Here is a 23,837-nt window from a genome sequence, read left to right as displayed (position 1 = left end):
AATTAAATCAAACCATACTGTCATAATTTCAGTTGCAAACATACATTACAAATCATGCAGACACAATTGTAGTTGCAAACATTATACATCACTGATAATCTATTCAGTCATTGTCAGTCAAACATTACATAGCTCATTCAAATCCTGCCTTCTTTTAAACTTTGTTTCTCCTCTGCATGTATTGTTCCCACACTTCACATTTTTTTCATATGTAATTTGTTCCTACCCTTTTCTAAAGATCCCAGTTCCAGTTGTTTTTCTCTGTTACCATGTTCGCTACATGTAATAAAGTTGGTTTAGAGTTTGATTTCCATTTTCTAGTAATTACTTTTTTTGGCAGCCACCATAATTAGACTCAACCAGGCCTTACTATGTCTAGGCAATTCATATTCTGTAATGTAACGCAAGTAAATCATGTCCTTTGTTACATTAATTTGCTCACCCAGTATCTCTGATAGAGCAGTCTGCAGGAAATCTTTAAAGCCTGCCTACTCATTACACTCCAGAAAACATGTTCCCAGTTACCTCTTTCTTCTCCATCAAACCAACAACATTTGCTGTCTACCTGAGGAAAAATTCTACTTGGAGTATAAAAATACCTATGTAAATACTTCCAGGCAAAGATCATAAATCTTCTACACTTTGTTGCATATTTGGAAAACATACATATTTCCCCCCATTATTTCTTTGTGAATTGCTCATCCAGTCTCTCTTCCCAATCCTTCCTAACCTCCTCTGATTTATTCTTATACCTGTCATGCAATATTTTATATGCTGTACTAATTATTCCTTTCTTGATGGCAGGTTCTGTTCTAGTTTCTAATAAAAACTCTACCAGTGCTGCTGTTTCATTTAGGATCTCCCTGTTTTTTTTTTCTGTGCCTATACTCTGATAATCCTTGATAGGGAAGGCAATCTCTAACCTGCAGTCCAGATAAATTCTTGGCACCCTTCCCATTCTATTACCTTTCCATCTCTAGTTATCTTCTCCCAGTACCTTGGTTCCTTTGCCAGTTTTTCCAATAAATTCCAGGCCCCTCCTGCCTATTTTCTCTATCCCTAATTGTAGTCATCCCTATCTCAGAATCTCATTTCTCTATTCCCGTGTTGGCTTAGTTCTTAGAATACTTTCTGCTACTTTATGAATATAATATTCTGTATGATTATTGTTATTCCCCTTAAAGGTCTGTATCCAAATCCCAGTATCTCCTTGTTTCTTGAACTTCTCTCCTGTTTCATCATAATCCCTTTCCACTTTGAGTTATAGTTTTCTGCTTGAACTATGTATAGGAGTCTTAACTGTGTTGCTCTGAAATACCCCTTCAACACGGGTAATCCCAATCTGCCCTGTTCTATTGGAAGAATCAGTTTATCCTACTTGACTCTTACTGTCTTCTCCTTCAAGATAAAATCTTTCAGCTCTTTATTAATTGCTATCCACAACTTCTCCTCTGGTTGATAAAAATATGCCTGACCTGTGTATAAGACTAAATAGACTAAAAACATTTTAACTGATTGTATCTTACTATCGATATCTACTGTAAATAACAGGGCTTCCATTTTTCTCAGTTTTTCTATTGTCTTTTGTTTAGTCTCTTCCTACATATCCTTAGCAGCCACACTGGAATAATTTTTAATCCATACTTGTAAATACTTCATTTTATCATGTCCCCATAAATATGGATATTGCTGAACCAATTTGTGTGTGGGTACATAATTTACCACTATTGCCTTTGTTTTAGCTTCATTAATTTTGTATCCTGTAAAGACTGGAAACTGTCTCAGAAAGGTCCACAACACTATAATGTCCCTTTTTGGCTTTGTCAGGTATAAAATAATATCATCTGCAAATAGAGAAAGCTTTTCTTGACTACCATACTAATTATATCCTTGAATTTCTTAGTCTCTTATGTTTTGCCAGTGGTTCTAAATATCATGCAAATAACAAAGGGAAGAGGTATACCCCTGCCTGGTTCTTCTGCTCAAAGAAGACCCCACCCACCCACTTTAATTTTCACCTCCGATCCCTCATATATTCTATTCAACCTTATAATTTTATCAGGGAATGCAAATGCTTCCATTGTCCTGCTCATAAAGTCCCAGCTAACTCTGTCAAATGCTTTCTCTGCAAGACTCACCAACAATGGTATTTTCTTACATTATACTTCCCTTTGGATCATCATCTTCTTTTAATGTTGTCAGATGTTTGCCTCCCCTCCAAAAAAAACACATTGATCCACATATGTCAATTTTGGCATAATTTTTGCCATTCTTTTAGCCATTATAGACATAAACACTTTATAATCATGGTTTAGTATTGAAATGGGCCTGTATGAAGCCGGATCTGATGGATCTTTAACCTCTTTAGGTATTGCAGCTACCACTGCTTTCTTCCAGGATGTTGGTACTTCTCCTCTTAAAATGCTGTTAAACAAAACCTTCCAGATCTTTATAATTTTTCCCTCCTTGCTTAGAGGCTTCCACAGGAATACCATCTATTCCTGGGGTCTTTCCTGTAGATTGGTTATATATAACCATTTTTATCTCATCTTCTCCTAACTGTTAGTAATTGAGCCTTATCTACCTCTAAGCTTGGTATATTTAATTCTTCAATAAACATTTCCATTTGTACCTTTTCTTGATTTCCATATTTCTGTGCTTTATACAGACTTTCATAGAATTTCTGAATTATTTCTAACACTTCTACAGGATATCTTTGTTATCTTCCTTGTCATAGGCTTCCTAAGTTTGGAGACAGCCCTTTCTGTTGCCTGAGTCATGCTAAAAGTTTTTGTGCTCTAGGGTTATTATCAAAACACAGTTGCTTAACAGCAATCTTTCTAAACTCTTGCACATTATCGAGGTAATCCCTTATTTTCTGTTTAGCATTCTGCAGTTGCTCCTCTTCTTGTTCTGTGAGATTCCCCTTATTCTGCAATACTCTAATCTTTGTCAGTCCCTCTAAATAATTCTTGTTACTTCTTAACCATATCTCCCTTTCTTTAATTTCCACTCTATTTTAAGCTCCTTATCCCACTCTCTAGCTAAATTTTCAGAAGAAATGTCTAACTTCTCTAATAGCGCCTGAATAATTTCCACTACTCATTCCTTAAATTCTTCTCTTTTCAACAGATAGGTGGGAAAGCATCCGTGTCTCATTTTTATTTCATTACCCTGTGCTTTATTTTAGTTATTATTGGTGCATGATCAGAAATAGTTATTGGGTGCATATCAAGACCTTCAATTAAAAGCACATGTTCCTGTGGAGTGTAAATTATGTCTAGCCTAGCCCAGTTTTTCCATCTGTGGGAATGATATGTAAATTCACTCCAAACTTCTAGTACTGAATTCACATCTTCCATGCCAAATATTCTCATAAATTTCTTCAAAATTATACCCTCCTTTTATATATTTTTCCTTCTGCCCCCCCAGACACACTTTCAGTGTTGCAAATCAAATTTCAGTCCTCACCTATATGTATTATTCCTTGCTGAATGCTGATTATTTCTCCCAGAATTTTCTTAAGCTCCATTAAAGCAGCTTTCAGTGAATATAAATACATGCTAGTGTAATCCTCCTATAGTACCCCCTAAGTAGTACAAACATGTTATTATTATCTTTTCTATCCACTTCTATCACTATTGGAGCTCCTGTTGCAATTAATATAAGAACTCCTGTCTTCCTTTGTCCCAGGTATTCTACTGAATAACCATCCTGAAAAATTTTCTTTATCAAATTCACGTTAGTTCTTTCCAAGTTTGTTTACTGTAGCATAGCTATTTGCACTCTACATTTTTTAATATAGATCACTACTCTTTCTTTTTTGTATTTATCTGTGAGACCACTGGCATTTAAAGACATTACAGAAAGCATCATTTTCTTGAAAATTTATTATTCACACCTTTATGTACCTTTTGTTAAATATCTATTTCCAACTTTTGTGTTACATGTGTATACTATGTGGCAGGTTAATTTTTTATACAATTCTTTCTTGTCATTTTCATTTGAGCTTATGCCACATCTTACAAAACTTTTTGATCTGATGTTATCAATATCATTATTCCTCACAGAAGGGTCTAGGATCTGATATCGGATCTGAGCCAGCACCAAGGCTCAAGCTCCTCCCTCTCTCATAATTCCCTGCTGCCCCCTAACCCTCAGATCATGTTTGCCACTTGTTTGCTACGGATGTGATTCATCAGGCTCTTGCTCAGTTAAGTGCTTTATCTTTTTGTTTGTATTTGTTAGTTTTTTGGGGGTGTGTGTGTGTGCTTGTGTGTGTGTGTGTGTGTGTGTGTGTGTGTGTGTGTGTGTGTGTGTGTGTGTGTGTGTGTGTGTGTGTGTGTGTGTGTGTGTGTGTGTAATTTTTCCCCATTTATTTCATTAGTTCGTGTTTGGCTCCCTTTTTATAGCTAGTTCCTGTGTTAGTGTTAGGGCTTTGTACTTCCTTAGTTATGTCTAACAAGCCCCCTGGTTTTAAAAAGTGCTCCTCGTGTGGTCAGAAGATGCCTAGTTCTGACTCACATGAGGAGTGCCTTTATTGTTTAGGAGTTCCTCACCTGGAGGCTGAATGCAACATTTGTGCAGCATTCAACCCCAGGGCGAGGATATATGGTAGCTGGGGACTCTGACCCTTCTGTGATGAATAATGTCATGGATAATATCAGGTAAAGAGTTATGTACTTACTATAACTTGACAACTGTATTATCCCATGTCATTTTTCCTCACATTTCCCTCCCGCCATCCCCTTTCATTGAGGAAGTTGTAGAGTTGAGGTGGGCTTAATTCTCCTTTCTATATTTGGTAATTGGCCTTCCAGCTTTGTTAACAACTCGATTTAAGGGTTAGAGGGCAGCAGGGGTTATGAGAGAGGTAGGAGCTTGAGCCTTGGATCTATCTGTAATAAGTTACTGGCTCAGATCCAATGTCAGATCCTAGACCCTTCTGTGAGGAATAATGACACAGGATAACTCAGATGCCAAGTTATGGTAAGTACATAACTCTTTTTTATTGAAATTCCTCAAAACAAAAGTACAAACAAACTCCTAAAACCTATTAACTTAATAGTAGCACACAAAGCTATGTTCATCTTCAGATATTGAAGTTTTACTGTCTTAATATGAAGAAATGTTCCAAACTGACAGCCACATACACAGACTTGTGATAACCTAAAAGAAAGGTTATCCACTCTAAAATGCATGGTACAGCCTGTGCTATTACCAAGTGCTGTGTGGCTTTACCTTATCTTTATAGCTCTTTCAGCTGAGAAAACACTTGATTGCTTTCAGAAAACATTTTCTCCAAGCCATTTCTCTTTATCAGATTGTCTTCTAGAGACACGAGAACAAGATACAAAACTGCCAAGCATACATTTGTTTATGAAAAAAAAACTTTTAATTAATATTCAGTATTTTTTCATTTATTTGCTTTTTCTTAAAACTTATTACTAGATTAAGCTAAGGGCCTTAACCCAGTCAGTCACTTATGCAAGAATGAGAAAAAGCACATTCATTTTTCTTTTATAATTTTTTTTAACCAGATTCTTCTTCTTCTTTTTTTTAGATTGCAGTGCATACATTTCTTAAAGCTGAACAGAGAAAGAAAAAATGAAAAAATAGGAGCACATACTTACATTAGTATCCCCATTATACTTAGATATATCTGAGAAAATGTTTCTTTATATCATGCAAAGAAAATCATGCACCATTAAAACAGTATCATTAAGAAAAAAATGGTTTAATTACAGTTACTTTCTCCCTCCTCTTCCTATCTCCTGAGTATTTTTTCTGAACATTAATGACATAGTAGAGCATATGCTTTAGAGTTTAACAGAATCCAAAAAATCCAATATTTCCAGATTTTCTTGTTCTGTCATGTTTCACAAATATAATTATTGCTTTGTAAACACACACTTATCAGTTTCCAGGGTACTGATTTTATTCTCCAAACATTAATGACATGAAGTATGGAATATGCTTTAGAGTCCCCCTACTTGTTTATTCCTTTTCATCTCCATCTCCCAATTCCTGTATCTACTTTATTTCCAGTGTACTCTTGATTCTTCTAGTTGACTCTTGTGTTTTTGACTTCTTTCAAGCATTTCCTGTTGAATCATTGGGAAAGGTTTCACTGGCACAGTCCCTCTGTGGTCTTTATTACAAGAAGAACAAAAATCAGACTATCCTTCTGTTTCACAGTTCATGTTTTGTTGGACAAACTTTTGTATTTCTTCTTTAACATGTACTTCATCAAAAATTATTTTGTCCCTCCAGGGAAAAATATTTTGAAGATAGCTGGGTATAGCAGTTTGACTCTCACACCTGCTCCTTGACATTCCCTGAATAATGGAATACATGTATTCATCTTCTGTCTAGTGTACAATGAGTAGTTATTCTCTACAAACACTCTACTGTCTCCCACTTAGTACTTTGTCCTTCTGTTATAGTTTTGTCAGAATCATCTCATCCTTCTGGTAAGATTGCATCTTTACTATTTACTATTAAAGGTCTAGGTTGCTTTCTCATTGCCAGGTTTGGAGCATACACACATTACACCCATTCAGTTAACAGTTCCTGTTGTGGAATACCAGTCCAGTTGCTTGTTTGTGCTTTCATAAAATTAATACAATTTGTTCCTTCCAGCTTCTGTAGTACAGCAGAAAATCTCAGGTTTTCCCTGTGTGCTCTGTCCCCTAATTCTATTATTTTTTGAAACATCTCTTCTTATGCAGTCTCATTTTTGGCCATCCTTTTCTTCATTTCAACTTCTGAGCTTCACAGTTTTATCACCTTATTTGAATATCTATTTAAAATTTCATAAATTTTTCCCAGACTTTTATTGTTTGAGTTGATATACTCCATAAGTGTTTTCTTTATTTTAATCAGCTCTGTGTGCATTCGCATTATACTTTCCTCTAGGTTACTAGAAGTTATGTCTGGAGCTTGCACTGCTTTTTGCTCCACAGTTGTAGTACTTTTCCCAGTCAGTGTTTTTTTCATCACCTTTTGTAGCTGACTTTCCTTCAGGTCCTCCATATTTCTTTTTTTCCTGGCATCCAGTTACTGAAATTTACCCAGAAATTTAGGCCTACTAAGTTTCTGTGTTCACACTGGGAGAATTAAGATGTTACTCAATGTGCAGCCATCTTGGAAGTCAGTCCTGACAATTTGACTTTTAGTCTACACAGCACTGCTTGACTTCTAAAATGTGTTCTTCTTACAATACTTTTCTTCTTGATATTACAGTGATGTTAAATATACAGTATCCAGTCAGAAATAACAACTTTACCTTTATTGATTACAAAGTTTTCTGACTGAATGCACATATAAAAATGACAGATTCTTTGAAGGTAACAAAGTTGCATCATTTTGTTTAGTACTAATATAAGGTAAGGCAGCCAGTACTGTGGTGTGGGATAAAGCCATGACTATGACCCAGTCAACACAGGTTTGATTAGCGGCTTAGGTGTCTAAGAAGCTGACAAGAGGGGGATGGGCATGTCCATACTTGGGGAGGAGGGCATGCACTTGGTCACACCTGTTGGTTGATCTCTGGTGGAGCCTGGGAATGCAGAGGGCCATTGTCAATAGGGAATAGTGGTAGTGGAGGCAGGATGATACTCCAACATGTCCCGGTGCATGTCCCTCCCAGGACATTATGGGTGCATGCAAGGGGCTTATCTCCTTACTGACGCTGAACAGATTAGAGAGTGTCCAGGATTGGCTTGTTGGTCTGGTTGACCTGTTGAATGAGAAGAAATTCCTGTGACCTTCCTTCTTCCAATTTACCATATGGAGTTCTGCATTCAACCCCCAGTTTTCATTATATACTTTACTTCAGTACCTGGCAAGACCACATACCTTTTCTACCATCTTCACACACATTGTTTTGAGGCATTGTCATTCTTCTTAGTCTCCAGCTATTTACCCTTCTTCTTGAGGCGCTAGTGCCATAAGCATTTCCTTGAACTTCTATGCTTTCACTCCAGTCAGTTTCTGGGTCTTCAGCCTAGTACCTATTGACTTTAGACCATTATCTAATCACTGTTTGCAGCTCATCGTGGCTAAGAGCAGTTTTGACTGTGGGCCAACCATTTCACTAGGGACAACTTTCCAGTCTGTGAACAGATATCATTTCTTTTTCATTACTAGATAATATATATATATAGGTTACATTATGACTATTCTTGTATGTGATCTTGTGACTGTTTCCATTAGTAAGTCATGTACTAGCCACCGTTAAGCCATTTGCCAGACAGAAGTCTAGAATGTCCTCTCCTTCATTATTCATGTTTCCCCAATCATGTCAGGCAGTATAATCCTCATATCTTTTTTCTGTCTGTCCCAATATAAGCATTCACTTCCCCCATTTTTAAGACTAACTCATTATGTCCTGCAACTGATGCCTGAATCCCATCTTTTCCTTCCATTGCAATCCTGCTGTGGAGCATAGGCTGAGATCATGAAGACTGCTCTATTGTTGCGTTAGAGTTTGACTGCCACAAGTTTGTCAGTGCTTCGTATAACATCTCTCACTGTTTTCAAAAGCCTCTGTCTCACCACAATTCTTACCCCATTTGTAGTCTGTCCTCCTACTGAGTAGTAGATTGTGGGTCCCAAACCATGAGACAGCACTGCATTGCTGTTTCACGTTGTCTCCTGGGTGCAAAGAATATCCAGCCTCCTCCTTAGTACCATGTCATTCACTCGCAAGCTGTGCCTTATGAGTGAACTTATATTCAATGTAGCAATCCTTTGTTCATTTTTTCACAGGTTGGTTAGTTGGTTTTGTATCTGTTTTTCACTCAGCATTGCTATCTCAGGTAATTCAGTTTGGGAAATTGAAACTGGCTGGCCAGTAGCTTACTAGTCCAGGGATGCTGAACTTTATAATGGACACACACTGGGCAATAAAAAAACATAGACCCCTCCCACTATTAGCAAGGAACTCTTGTGTAGGTCAAATAGGCCAAGTACTCAACCACTTAGCAAAAGCAAATACCTATGCCTCTTTTTTGATGATATTAGTCAACATGACCAAATCACCTAAAGCTGTGTTTTTGCACTGGGTGGCTAGTTGTGAAATGGCATGCAGTCTGTCATCCATGTTCTATCTAGAGAATACTGTGCATCATAGCTGATGCTTAAAAGTTTTTGGTCTGCACAGTTTTTCCCCTGAAAGGCATTATCACTGCACTGCTGTCCACAGCTACATTCATTTTTGGGTTTATTCTGTTGACAAAATAAATTCAGCTGGAAAGGTTGGGTTTGTACCCAGTACCTTCCATTCTTATAGCTAATGGTGAATGTACTATGATCATTCTTGCAAGCTTTTTTGTCTGAGAACAATGTAATAACCAATTCTCAAGACTAAAGTTCAAATTCCAAGTTACACTTTTCAAGAACTAAAGGCAGTAGTATAGATTGTAATCCTTCAGATGAGTATGATGTGGAGTATGTGAGAAGAAATATTACTTGAAAAGAAGATGCAAGCACAAATGTATATTTTCTTTCTTTTTCAGTGTAATACTTTTTGTTCTGCTGTTAATGCAGCTAACTTTATGAATAATTAAAAACTTGAGAAAGAGTCTGGTTGGTTGATAAGGCCATGTCTTTAGTCACCTATTGGTCAGAGGTTGCACACAATGTCTGTTGTTACTGGATGTTATTCTTGCTTACAGCTGCCGTTATGCTCTTTTTTTCATCCCAGTTAATGTTGATACATATTATAGTGTTTGTGAAATAATCCCCTAGACTGTAGCAAAGAAATTACAATTTGGTTTGATAAGTTGCACTTGTATAAGTAACTGTTGCTGTTTCCTTTCTTTACTTCTGCATTTCATTGACATTTTTGCTAAAAAGTGCGTTTCTATCACTTTTTCTGCTGTTTGCCATAAAATCACTTTCCATAAGGGATTTAAGTTGTATGTATTAGCATTGCACTTGTGGGATTCTTTTTACTGTGTTTTTACATTAGGAGGACTGAGATTATTCATCTTTTGGCAGGAGGTGTTTGCTTGAGAAACACACAAAAGGACTCAAAGTGTAGTTGTTTTATTCTCCAGAGGGCTCTGTAGTCAGTTTTCTGTTTTTTCAGTGATGTATTCATTTGGTGTGTTTATGAAGCTGTGTGCTCTGTGCTTTGATTCTTTATATTTTATTTGCATCCAGTGCCATCCAGGCAAAGCTAATTACTTTGGATTGATAAAACTGCACTTGTATAACTTATGTTAAGTAGTCACTGCTATTTCTTCTTTATTTGTGCATTTCACTGACTCTTTTACCAAAAAAGTCCTTTTTCTATCACTTTTGCTGTTAAGGCTGCTTTGAAATTGTCTCCTGTAATGGATTTCTAGCTAGTTTGCTTAAGTTGTTTGCAATAGCATTGCACTTATGGAATTCTTTTTACTGTGTTTTTACATTAGGTGGACTGGGATTATTCATTTTGTGATAGGAAGTGTTTGACTGGTCTATTTGTTTTAGGAAACACAAAAAGGGCTATTGGCTAGAGTGCTCAGGAGTCAGTTTTTTTCATTGCTGGTATAAAGTTGGTGCCTTTGTGCAGAGATGCTCATTGCACAGTGGTGGTTAGCAGTGCCCTGTACAGAAGTAGGCACCAAGAAAGCAAATTTTCCCTATGGAACTGTCTATAAATCTGTATCCTGTAACATAGTAAGCATATTGCAAGAATATTGCGTACCAACAAGCTTAGAGCAAATAGTTCATATTTTGAGTGTTAATACCATTACATTTAGTAAAATGTAATATTTTGTAGCCTAGTCTGCACAAATAATGCACCCTTGATAGCCTTCTGAAATTCCTAGTGTGCCATACCCTTGTAGTACACCAATTACAGGACCAGACAACATGTGTATGCAATTTCCTAAATTATGTGCAGCCAACTTGGTGGATATGGTATCTTGAGACACTGTAGTAATTGTCTCATGTTTGCTGACAACCACTTAATTTGTAAAGTAACAGATACAGTATGCGAGAGATGTACATAGACAATGTCATTCGTGGCTAAACTGTGGCATACAAGGTAATAGGTTGTCAAAGCCATACACACAACACACACATAGACCAATGTATGCTGAAGCACTTAAATGCAATGTTTCTAAACAACAAAGATCTTTTAGACCGCTCATTGGCAAAGCATATCTTCAACAAACCCAGAATCACTCAGCAAAAACACCTAACACCACACATACAGCCACACTCAATGCTGCCCCAGATAGAAAGCCCATAAGGCAAGCAAACAACTTTCCAAGACTTAAATCATATGGGACTCCATTGAAAGACAAACCGAAGCCCCTCTAACCAGGCTGAACAAGGAGAGGATAATGATTTGTTGCCTATCTGGAGCTAGGATCCACCAAATTATGCATTCACTGAAGTCATTACACTACAGGTACTAGTACAATTCCATCATAGCCCATGTAAGTGTAAGTGACCCAAGATGCATTTCCCTAGACTATATTAAGGGGAGACATTATGGAACTCCTAGACTATATGTCTCAGGTTTGTATGAGCCTAACTTTGACCAGCATATTACCTTCAATGATAATGATGCCATGATACGAACAAAAGAGTAATTTTAACAATTAACTGAGTTTCTGGTTTCATTCTAAGGAGATCCAGTATTTGTCAATATAAGAGGACATGGTTAACAGACCATGTTGCTTTGCTAGGGTTGGTGTGTATCTGTCTCCTCTAGGCTTTCAAATACTGGCTAGAACATTATGGTATTGCTAAATTGATGAACCTACAGACATAGCAGAATCAATTCAACTGAACCTGAAGGTGTTGTTGGTCAGTGCCATGAGCTTTAACAAAAAAATACACTCCCTCTAAGTCCTTCTCACTCTTGAGAATATAGACATCTGTGCAGTTACTGAGGCATGGTTTAAAGTCACACAGAGTAGCCCGGCAGTGCAAGGTTGCAGTGCCTTCCACACTTTTAGACAATTAGCTGCACAGACAGGGGCTAAAGTTGAGGTGTCGTGATATACATCAGTAACAAGCAAACCTCTAGGTTGGTTAATAGGATGACATGCTGGAGTTTCTCCATGTGCAGATCACCATTGAAGAAATTCTGCACCATATCCTAGCTAGCTATATGTCACCCTCCATGTCCCAAGAAACTCACAGTATATACTTAGACCTACTGGGGACACTTACTATCCAACTAGACACCCTACCTATAGGGTCACTATTGACTGGGAATCCTACATGGCCTCAAATATGCTAGCACAGAGATTCCTGGCACTTCATAAACACAAACACCCATGACCAGTTAGCGCATATGCCCACTGGAGTTCTCCAAAATATTGGACCTCGTAATATGGCAGAACGCTGCACCCCCCCCCCAATGTCATGTCCTCCCTTGGTAAGGTCCTACCATAAAGCTGTTTCCTTTGATATCAAAATTTACTTGGTAACTCCATTAAACCCAGTAAGAGAAACTATATTCAAAGGAAAACTAGCTTTTATTAAGCAGTAGTTTGACAAAAGGTAATGCCCCTCTAAACCCAAAGAAAACAGCAGCCTGTGCTGGATTGTTCACAGAAATCCTGTGCAAATACGTCACTAGCTGTATATAGACTGTATATATACTGCCCTGGTGACATCCCAGATTAAACAATATATATAACAAAAAGAAAAAAAAGTCACTAAAATCATGAAGTGCAACTCCCATAAAGATAAGAACTCACTCATCAAACAGGTGACGTAAAAGCTAATTAAGTCCAGTAAATTTTGAGGTTAAGATAACCTCCCAGACAAAAGACAACTGTAAGGCCTTCTTCATCCATGTCAGAAACCTCAAAGGCAGCACACAGCAGTGTGCTGCACTGATGATTAATGATACCACATTCACTGAGCCAGGTGGTATAGCAAATCAGTTTGCTGACAAATTCAGTTCTAGCTTTACCTCCACTCACCCCCAGCCACCCCCAAGAAATACACTGAAATCAAACGTAACCTCACCAGCTGTAGAGAGCGTGTCCTGGTTGCACTTGCTAAGGACAGGAACACAGCCTCAGTGGGCCCAGATAATATCCTGGGATGCCTTCTGAATAATCTAAAATACAACTTATGAGGGCCACCAGAGTCACTATTTAACTTTAGTCTCAAAACAGGCTTTGTGCCATGAGAGTGGAGGACTACAACAACTAACTCCCTTCGTAAGGGCAGACTGTCGTAGAAACTACAGACCCATTAGTCAACTAGTCTTATTTTCAAATTCATGGAAAGAAGTGTCATGGAAATGATCAACAAAGTCATTGGAGACCTCCATATACTAGTTTGGCTTCGTCAGAGGAAGGTTATAGCTACTGAACCTCATGGACCTTTTTAAAAAAGTCCCCAATACAATGGATGAGGGTAAAATGGTGCATACTACCTACTTTGGTCTGGCTAAGTTATTTAGTACAATAAATTACAGTATTAGGTGTAAACCTCTGTATAACGTGTATAAGATGGCCACCCCAGGAAACTACGTTATTGATAAAACACTCCTAAGAGTTGACTCACTAGTTAGAGATTTGGGACTCATATAGACAGTAGCCTAATCTTTGTCCAACATGTGTCCAAGGTATTAATGAAATTCTTCTATGATGATCAACTGATAAGTAAGGAAATGGCATCTAGATCTAGGGAACCTATCATATCTCTGTAGCCCTCATCAGACTCATCAACAAGTATAATGCCCCCCGTGGAATGTACCTGACCAGACACATGTAGCAACTGGAGCATCTGCAAGTTTTCCTTACAAAAAGAATACTGGGCATAAATATAATGTCCTATGCAGACTGCCTCAAAGCCCTGTCTCTATACTCTGTCTCCTTTAGACTACTCAGAGGCGATCTCTGACTGGCTTATAAGGCATCATTGATTCCTTCTCTGATGAACCTTTTGCACATCTGCAAAACAAACAATAGCAGAAATATTAGTTAGAAAGACCTAAATTTTGCTTGTGGCATAAATAGGACATGATGAAGAGACAGATATGTATCTCAATGAATTCACATTCTCTGGAACAGGCTGCCGATCCATGTGAAACAAAATTCCCTAGCCCTATGATCTGGTGCTTATGTGTCTGATGGACAGAGGCAGTCAGTAAGTCTTTACATAACCAAAATTCACCGCCTATATAAATGTCTAAAACATAAAATTTGTGGGTCAGATTTGGGTTTCATGGCTAAGCTTATAAAGGCCCTAGATGTTGTTAGCCTAGTATGTACCTATGAACCTATGAGTTTTCCTTATTGCAGAAGGAGCTTCCCATGTACTGCACAAATGTTAAAGCTTCTGTTATAGAGTCAGGAAATTTAATATAATTCAATGTGTTTAAAATAACTTCTCATACTGCCAGTGAAAGTTAATGCAGTGTTCATTTTTTATGACAAAATATAGAATATTAACTAGGGTTATATGAAAACACCATTAACATATGCTATTGGCAACTTTAGCTTTGTATACCATTATTAACTGAAAATACCATATATGAAATAATTCATTTTCACCCTGTTATACAGATTCAAGATTTTAATTATTCTACACTTCTCCTTTCTAGGCCATCAATGCTGTCACCATATACCTCTTGGTTGTCTAAAATCTCAGACACAGATTTTCTGGTAGCACCTATGGGCAGTGGTAGTGTTGTGACTGTCGATTTTGGAGGCTGCATAAGGCTTTGGGAAACAGGGCTGTCTAACCTGCAGCGTTCTCTGTTTGAATGGAGGAACATGATTGGACAAGATGAAGGGAAGCCTGTTCAGGTATAGACATTCATTTTCATCCTGATTGTATTTGAACTTATTTATTCATTTTCAAGATGAGCTTTTTGTCAATTAGAACAGTGAGTGACAGTGCTTCATGTGTCTTTATATTTATAACTTGGGAAAATTGAAGATACATCTTTCGTAGTAGTGTTTATCCCATCTCATATTTATTATTTCATTTACCGACAGGACCTTTGGTTTTTAAAGCGTGCTGAGTTTATTTATTTATTTTAGGTATGTGGAATGGGCCAAAAGTGTCCATTTTATCCACAGTTTAGCAATAGTTTTAAAATAAAAAAATGTATATATGTGTGGTTTTAAAATAAAAAATGTATATATGTGTATATATATATATATATATATATATATATATATATATATGTGTGTGTGTGTGTGTGCACGTTCTGTAGAAAGTGGCAACATTTGCATGACTGCATAAATATAGCTGGATTTATACAATGCATATAAATAAATTAGGCATACAGTACAATTAATGTGTTGAGTATCATTGAATTTGCCTAAATTAGTATCCCAAGATGAGTGTGTGTGAGCATATGAGTGTGATAAGCATTACTGGATGGTGTGCGGGGAAATTTAGAGACAGATGAAGCTTGAGGTAGTTTTTAGCTGTATTACATTTGATTACAATAACATTACAGTTGAGATGAGTGAGAAGGATAGTTAAAATGGTTAGAAGTGGCTAGCCTAAGTAAAGTGGATTTTACTGTTTCCATGAATGATATGGATGAGGGTATGTTTGTGATGATGAAATTTCATAGTTTAGGGACTGCTATAGAAAAGGCTTAGAATGTGGTAGTTAGCTGATGAGGCAGGCTAGTGATTGAGGATTTAGATATTGTGAATAATATAATTGATAGTTTATGAATCTTTGGTTCAATTTTGTTAAAGGAGACTGATACAGGTTAAATAGAAAGCATTTAAATAGAAAAGAAGCAAGATTATATTGATCCTGGCACTAAATATTGCTATATTTTGCAAAATAATAGTTGCAGTGGTTTGTCTTGTTTAAACTTATTTGCAGGGAGAAATTTGCAGTTAATGGAAGAACATATCTAACAATAGAACCTACTGAGTTTATTTATTTTAGTCTGTTTACTGGGGTAATATACTGATCACAATAGACATTTTCAGGCACAACCTGCACCCTCTTCATTTTTCATATTGAACACTTCAGACTACCTGGGCACTCAGTTAAGAGCATCGGGAGTGCATCAAGTGGCAGAGGCTGGACCAGGCAGTAGCTCACATCTCAGAAGACCACTAGCCCTATCTCAAGATCCAGCTATGAGCTATTTAACTGCAGCGACTTTAATATGCTCTATTGCAGTTGGAATTACTGTGGCTGCATCAGATTTGCCTTCCAATAGATCCTTGTGAAAGGCTTTAAAGTGTACTCCTTCCAAATACAGGGCCTCAAAAGAGTCCTGTATTGTTATTTTTCATCACTGCCGATGTCAGGAGTGGTTAATTTAATAAGTTTAATTAGATCAATTTAATAACAAGTTGTATCATTTCTTTGAAGATTTAATTATAAAGCTGTCCACAGTGTTATAATTTCAGCATGAAAACTGCATATTGTGCTATTGGTGTGTTTAAATATTGTATAGGGTTAGACCTTTGTCTTGTGCACCTTATTCAAGGCAGTATCTGATGGCAGTGGGATTGAAGGTAGCAGACATAAATGGGGCTGGTCATATGACCATCTAGTAGCATTCATTTTTAATGTTAATTATTAAACTTAGTGGAATAATACAAGTTAGTTATAAGTACAGTTAAGGGAAAAGTGATGGGATAACTCAGCTCTGACTCTGAAATCAGGGAACGTTTTATACAATTCCACTTGTATATTACTGTTTAACAATTTCTCACCATTTACTCCAGGGACAGATAAGCCTCAACCCTTGCACTTTTGATAACGTGTAACTAAAAGCCCAGTAACTCTTCTCCTCAAACTTCTTTCCTAGCATGTACAAATAACCCTCTATGCTCAACATATGTCCTCTCTTACAGGATTCCACTGTAGATTATACTTCACCTTCAACACCTGAAGATACATAGTACAGTGCAAAATACAGCTGACACGTGTGGACTGATTTTCATACTTTCTGCCTCTTGACATTTACCAGCATTGTGTCACATGTACCACAGTTTGTTGACTCATATCTGCAGTGTATCATTACAACAGTGTGCTCAACAGACATTCAGGTGTATTTCAAGTTCATGGATTTTAGACAGACTGCTTATTCAAACTGATGCACTATTCAGATTGATTTTCACTCAAATGCCCATTTATTTGCATTATTATGGCCACAAGTATGTGAATGTGATGTCCCCACACTGGGCCAGTAATCAAGGAGCCTGAGTCCTTACCACTGACACTGGAGAGGGGCATGCACTTGGAATACAAGTGGATACACTCAGTATTTCCAGATGCAGACCTCTCTGCATCAAGCACAATTTCCCTTAAGAGCAGACAGGGAATGCACTTAGCCTGGGATCTGGATTTCTGTATATCTGTATCCCTCCAAGTCCCCAATAAGACCCCCTCACTGGTACAGCTGTAGGGTTAGGTCCTCAGCTGAGTGTCCAAGCCAAGTCCTCCACTCCCTCTGTGTAAACCCAGTGCTTCATGTCCCTCCCCCATGTAGCTGACACACACACACACACACACACACACACACACACACACACACACACACACACACACACACACACACACACCCCGCTGGGAAAGACTGGCACAGATTTAGCTGTCATGCCCCCTTCTGCCCAGAGTCTAAGGTAGTTGTTACTGTCACCATACACTCCACAATCAGCTACTCTGTGGCCCTTAACAAAGGGTGTCCAATTATACTGTGTAATATTAAAATTGATACAAATGGTAGTAGTTGACCAAGATGGCTAGGCCTTCTGGAGTGGCCCACACAGTGCCACCAAATAAATATAAGCACTCTCAAAGGTTAAGTACCTTTTACAAGGACCAGCCACAATAAAAGTTTTAAATATATTTAATAATAAATAATAAAGAGCATGAAAATACTGAATATATTCACAGTAAAGGACAAAGTTCAAATCACAGGAAATATTGAAAAGAACATTGATGGACAGACTCAGACAAATAAAGAAAAACAATATCTAAACTAAACTTTACTATATTCCTAACTAATCTAAAAGAATTACTGTTCAAGTTACTTACTACCGCAAGGTAAGATGCTGTGGATGAGGGTCTTTATAGTCAGGTTCCCCTAAACAGAATAATCTATACTCTGAGGTTTCTCTTTGTAATATCTAAGATATAATTTCCAAGAGGGCTGGCAGAATGACCTCATCTGGTCACCTGACTCTAAATTCTCACTGTATTCCCCTTTGAAGCTGAGACAGGAATTTAGCATATATAACTACAATACACATCTAAATGTTTATGGCAGTGAATGGGGCTTCCCCTGTTTTTACTGAGCTAATGAACAAAGGCTTTTTCTCAGACCTAGCGTCTCCAGTCCTATTCAGCACTGTGGGGTACCATTTTAATGGTTTAACAGCTCACTTACATTTCCTTTATTTTTCTTAAAGCAAGCTAACTGGTTAACAGTTGCTGTCCCAGTATCCTCTATTAAAATATATACATTTAATTCAGCTACAGTAATACATGAACATTTCTCTCCATTTCAGCAGGGTGCACTGTTGATAGATTTCAACACCAGCAAACCTCACAAATACATTTTCAGCACAAGCATTCATACAAATCAGTTTGATATACAAATGACATAGTTCTAATATATTTGTAACACAAGCATCTTGTGTAAATCAGTTTGATATTCAAAGGACATATCATTCTTTACAAAACTCCAGCTAGCTATGCTGGCACTTACCCATATTTTATATATATATCTATATATATATATATATATATATATATATATATATATGTATATATATATATGTGTGTGTGTGTGTGTGTGTGTGTGTGTGTGTGTGCGTAACTGGGAACATCGCCTCACAGCAAGAGGTTTTCTATTTTGATTCTTGGCTGAGATGTGTTTTGTGCAGAGCCTGAATGTCATTCCTGTGTTTGAGTGGGCTTTCTCTGGGTGCTCCTGTTTCCTCCCACATGCAATAGGTGGATTACGCACTCTAAATTGGGCATAGGTGTGAATGCATGTGTTTGTATGTGATGTGGAAGAACGATTGTGGCAGGGATAGCCAGCTAGTGGTGTGAACACTGGGTGTAAGTGATGGTCACTGTTGATGTGACACCCTGACCCCATGTCAAAATGGGAAAAAGGGGGTTGATGCCGACAGATAACTAGATAGCTAGATAATGTATGTATGGATACAGATAGATATAGCAATGTAAAGGCATAGTGGCAGTTTAATAAGTCAAAATTGCTGCATGTACATAGACAATGTTAGACAGATTATCAGTGTAATATGGTAGTCAAAGTATGTAACAGCACAAGTAAAATAGAGCACCTGAGAAGCTGTAGTTAAAAAAGGCTCCTAGACAGTGATGTTTGTGAAAACAGTGGACAGTCTGGGAACCTTGATCAGAAGGGGTCCAGGAACTTAACTGTGGATCTGTTTCTGGAATGTCTGGAGCCTAACTGTAGCTACTCAAAGAGTATCAGGTACCTGTGTGTGGATGTCTTGACAGTTACAAGATGGCCTGAGCTAAAGAGAAGTAACTTTTCTGAGCAGCCTCATAAAATAGATGCAGTTCAGCATTATACTGAAATTGTGCCAGGTGAGAAGGCAAATGTAAACCATTTTATTCCCAGAGAAAAACAGTAGTTGAAGAAGAGAAAAGGATGGTTACACTGGGAGTTATTGAGAAGTCTCATTGTGAATGGAACAGTCTGATTGTGTTGGTCCCTAATAAGGACAGCTCTGTAAGATTTTGCCTTGATTTCTAGAGAGTGAATGAGATATCTGAATTTGACACATCCAATGCTCAGAGTGGATGAGTTTATAGAAGAGACTAGGCAAATCAAGGTTACTGACCACTCCATTGTTGACCACAGGATACCGACAAATTCATTTCATCCATGAGACATAGAGAAGACAGCACCACCCCTAAAGGACTTTTTCATTATTCTGCATTAACAATTTAGACTTCACTGAGCTCCTGACATTTTTCACAGGCTTGTGGATTAAGACCTGAAACCTCACACTATGTACTCAGCTGTGCACCTTGATGATGTAGTCATTTATTTAGCAGATTGGGAGTCACATTTGGCCATTGTATAAGCTGATTTTGACTGCTTAAGACAGATGGGACGTATTGTTAATGCTGCCAAAAACTAAGCTTTTTATAGCAGAAGTCAAGTAAGACACATGACTTATAAAGGCATAATTAGACCCCAAACAGAAAAAAATAGAAGTTTTCAATTACTGGCTTGTATCCTGTACTAAATTGAAAATGAAAGCACTTTAAGAGCTCAGCTAGCAGACTACTGTAGAAATTTTTTACCCAGCTTTGCTACCATAGCCTGTCCTCTGACAATCCATGTGAAAGATAACGTGACTTTGATACATCCTTTACTGCATACACTCTCACGAGGTTGGTGGTGAGGAACACCTGGTCTGCCACCACAGCATGCTATGCCATTCTAGCAATAGTCTCTCTGTCTCTGTTGAGTGGGCACTAACTTCACTACAGAATTATTTGTTAGGGAGCAGCTTCCCCTGGAAACTAGCTATGCACCCCTACAGTCCTTATAAAGGCGCAAAAGGATGACAACTCTAAGTTATGTGGGTGTGCTTTGACACTGAAGCAATTTCTTTTTTATGTCAGACCTAGGCCTGGCAGTAGCCACATAAATGTGAATCATGGGAATAGGAAAACAATTCTAGGCAAGAGATCACACAGACCACAAGAAGTCCACCTATATGTATTTTTAAGGAGATACACCTTTGTCACCTTTTTCGAGCACTTAATAGAGCTTACATTCCAAACTGAACAAAGTTGTACATGTTAACCCTGGTGGTTTGTTATCCTAGTTCCATAACCCATCCAATTCAGCAGAGAGTCAGGGTTCTGTCCTGGGAGGGGAGAAGTCATTGTAGCATAGTGGCCATTTTTAACAGGTCAGTAGTGATATTTTGGTATGCTGTCTGTGTATTATAGCATGAACTCATAGGTGACTCGATAGTGAGACACACTGATGTCCCACTCACTAGGTTGAATAAGGAGAAAGCAAACGTCAGCTGCCAGGATCCGACACATAACGCATGCACTCAGGTCGCTCAACAACAGGTACAAATATGACTCTCTCATAGTGGGTGTGAATGACCTGAGATGTACCTCCCTGTACTACATGAAAAGAGACATGGAGGAGCTCTCGGATTATGTAGCCCAGGCGGGTATGATGAGCAGCATCCTACCATCACCCGGAATGATACCATAGTACAAGCAGAACATAATTGATTTCAAAAATTGGCTAAGTTTCTGGTGTCCTTCTAAGGGGATCCTATATCTGTCTGCCTGGGATGACATGACTGACAAACCTTTATGCTTTGCCAGAGATGGCCTACATCTGTCACCCCTGGGCTTCCGGATACTGGCCAAGCCTCTTGTCAACACTATAGTGCCTTTTTTAGGTGGTGTTCCAAAGATCAAATTACCACTGTAACAGCTACAAACAAATGCAATCTGAGGGTCATGTTGCTCAGTGCTAGAAGTGTAAATCTCAAAATGCACCCGCCCAAGGCACTCCTTAAAATGGAGAACATCGACATTTGTGCTGTAACAGAGACCTGGTTCAAGGCAGCAGAAAGCACCCCTGCACTACCAGGCTATAACTCATTCCACACCTTTCGGCCCCAGAACTTAGACCAAAGCTCCAAAGGCTGTGGTGTTTCCATATTCATAAAGGATGCACACACCTCCAGACTGGTAACCCAACATAACACATCAGAGATACTTCAGGTGCAGCTAACATCGGGTAAGACAACAATTCAGGTTGTAGCCTGCTATAGGTCCCCAACCATGTCCCAAGACTCGCACTCCACGTTCCTAAGCACCCTGGAGAATATTAGAGTCCAACCTAACACTGTCTTACTAAGCGACTTCAACTACCCCTCCAATAACTGGGTAAACTACTCATGTACCAATACACTTGCCCAACGTTTCCTGGAGTTCATTAATTTCAAACCCCTGGACCAGCTCATTCTTACCCTCACTAGAGGTAGCAACATCCTTGACCTGGTCATTACTAACATGGGTGACTGTTGCTCTACACCAATAGTCAGCTCCTCCCTGTTTAGATCCGACCACAAACTAATCACCTTGGAAATCCACATCCCTCCCACCCCACCCCCAGCAAAGGTAATCACAACTTCTCCAGAGATAACTTTGGGATCCTAAAAACAGAGGTGGCTAACTTCATGGCACCCATGCAAATGAAGAATAGTTGCGTGACTGCAGAATCATACACCAATGCACTGTACAAACACGTAAACAAATGCATGGATCTCCCCATACCCAATAGAACCAAGACACTCTCCTCCAAAAAAAGGAAGCCAATCTGGTGGTCCCCTGCCATAAATGAAACAGTCTCACCTCAGGCATTGTCCCTGCTGAATGGCACACTGCTACAGTCATCCCTCTCCACAAAGGAGGAGTGACTACAGACCTTGGGAACTATCGCCCCATTAGCCTGACGAGTCTGATATGCAAAGCTATGGAATGCATCATCATGGACCTAATAAGCAAGGATATAAGGAATCTCCAAACTCTGGATCCCACACAGTTTGGTTTTGAGAAGGGTAGATCATGCCTGCTCAACTTGATAGACTTCTCTGAGTCAATCACCAGAGCTGTGGATGAAGGCAAGGTGGTTCATACAACCTAATAAACGAAAAGCAAAACGGCTTACAAGTAAAATCCAGTATATAAAAAGAGAAGTATATGAGAGAAAACACTATACCGGGTACCACACAATAACGTCTTTATTTAAACAAAGTAAAAAGGAGAGGTGAGCGCAACCTTCGTTGCTTCATCAGACAAAGAATTAACTGTTCAACTGCTTGTTTTATATCACTCTCAGTCAAAAAAATTTTTTCCAATTAGTGACATCATACAACTTTTGAAAATTTAAAGGCATATATGACAAGAATATTGTAAAATATGCATATAAAATATATATACACAAAAATGTAAAGTATGTTCATATTTATGCATATCTAATTTAAAACAGTTAAATAATGTCATTAAAAATGCATATATATAAAAAGTGCATATAAATAAAAATGCATAGTATATTCATATTTATGCATATCTAATTTAAAACAATTAAATAATCTCATAAAAATGCATATATATAATATATATATATATATAAAAGATGCATAATACAAAATATATAATAAAAGAAATATATGTATATATATATATATATATATATTTTTTTTTTTTTATTTTATGCAAAAAATTAATTGTGGTGAAGGCGTCTAGCTTTAAGAAATGGAACCAGTGATGTACAACCATTTAAGCCTGGATATCTATCAGCATTGAGCTTGATAATCCATCTTTGTTCTCGGCTCTCTGTAAAATTTTCTATATCTCCTCCCCTCACATTTCTATGTACATGTTGTAAAACAAAGAACTTGAAAGAGTGTGAAGGGTCAGTGTTTAAAACATGTTGAGCAAGCGCACTAGTAGTTTTATTATTTCTGATGTCTCTTATGTGTTCCAATATTCTATCCTTTAAGTTTCTATTTGTTTTTCCTATATAGAAGGCATGACATATTTGGCAGAAACAAAAATAAATAACATCTGTGGTTTTACAGTCTGCATATGAATGTGAGTATAGTGTAAAATTTCTAACAGGATGAATATATGGTGTAGTACTATGAATATGTGTACAAGCAGTACAAGACCTACAAGGAAAAGTACCTTTGCCTGGAATTATAGGTAGTTTTTGACGTCTTTATTACACAGTTGTTGTTTTAATGTTAGATTATTTCTGAAACTGAAACTAGGTGCATTACCAATGAAAGAATGTAAACAAGGAATCTCATGTAAAATGTGCCAAT

General features: G+C 37.8%; 1 protein-coding gene across 1 annotated transcript in view; it reads left to right on the top strand.

The window, feature by feature from the left end:
- Nucleotides 1-23,837, top strand: part of VWA8 (von Willebrand factor A domain containing 8) — a 3,458,065-nt gene that overhangs the window by 2,260,781 nt on the left and 1,173,447 nt on the right. The window contains exon 37 of the mRNA XM_044071701.1: nucleotides 14,576-14,780. Coding sequence (XP_043927636.1) covers nucleotides 14,576-14,780 — 205 coding nt within the window. The remainder of the gene's footprint in view (nucleotides 1-14,575; nucleotides 14,781-23,837) is intronic.

This window comes from Protopterus annectens, chromosome 5.part0, assembly GCF_019279795.1.
Source record: "Protopterus annectens isolate FY-2018-M chromosome 5.part0, PAN1.0, whole genome shotgun sequence".
In the NCBI taxonomy this organism is placed as follows: Eukaryota; Metazoa; Chordata; order Ceratodontiformes; family Protopteridae; genus Protopterus; species Protopterus annectens.
The sequence above is the reverse complement of the archived record's forward strand: the minus strand, read 5'-3'. Positions and strand labels throughout refer to the sequence as shown.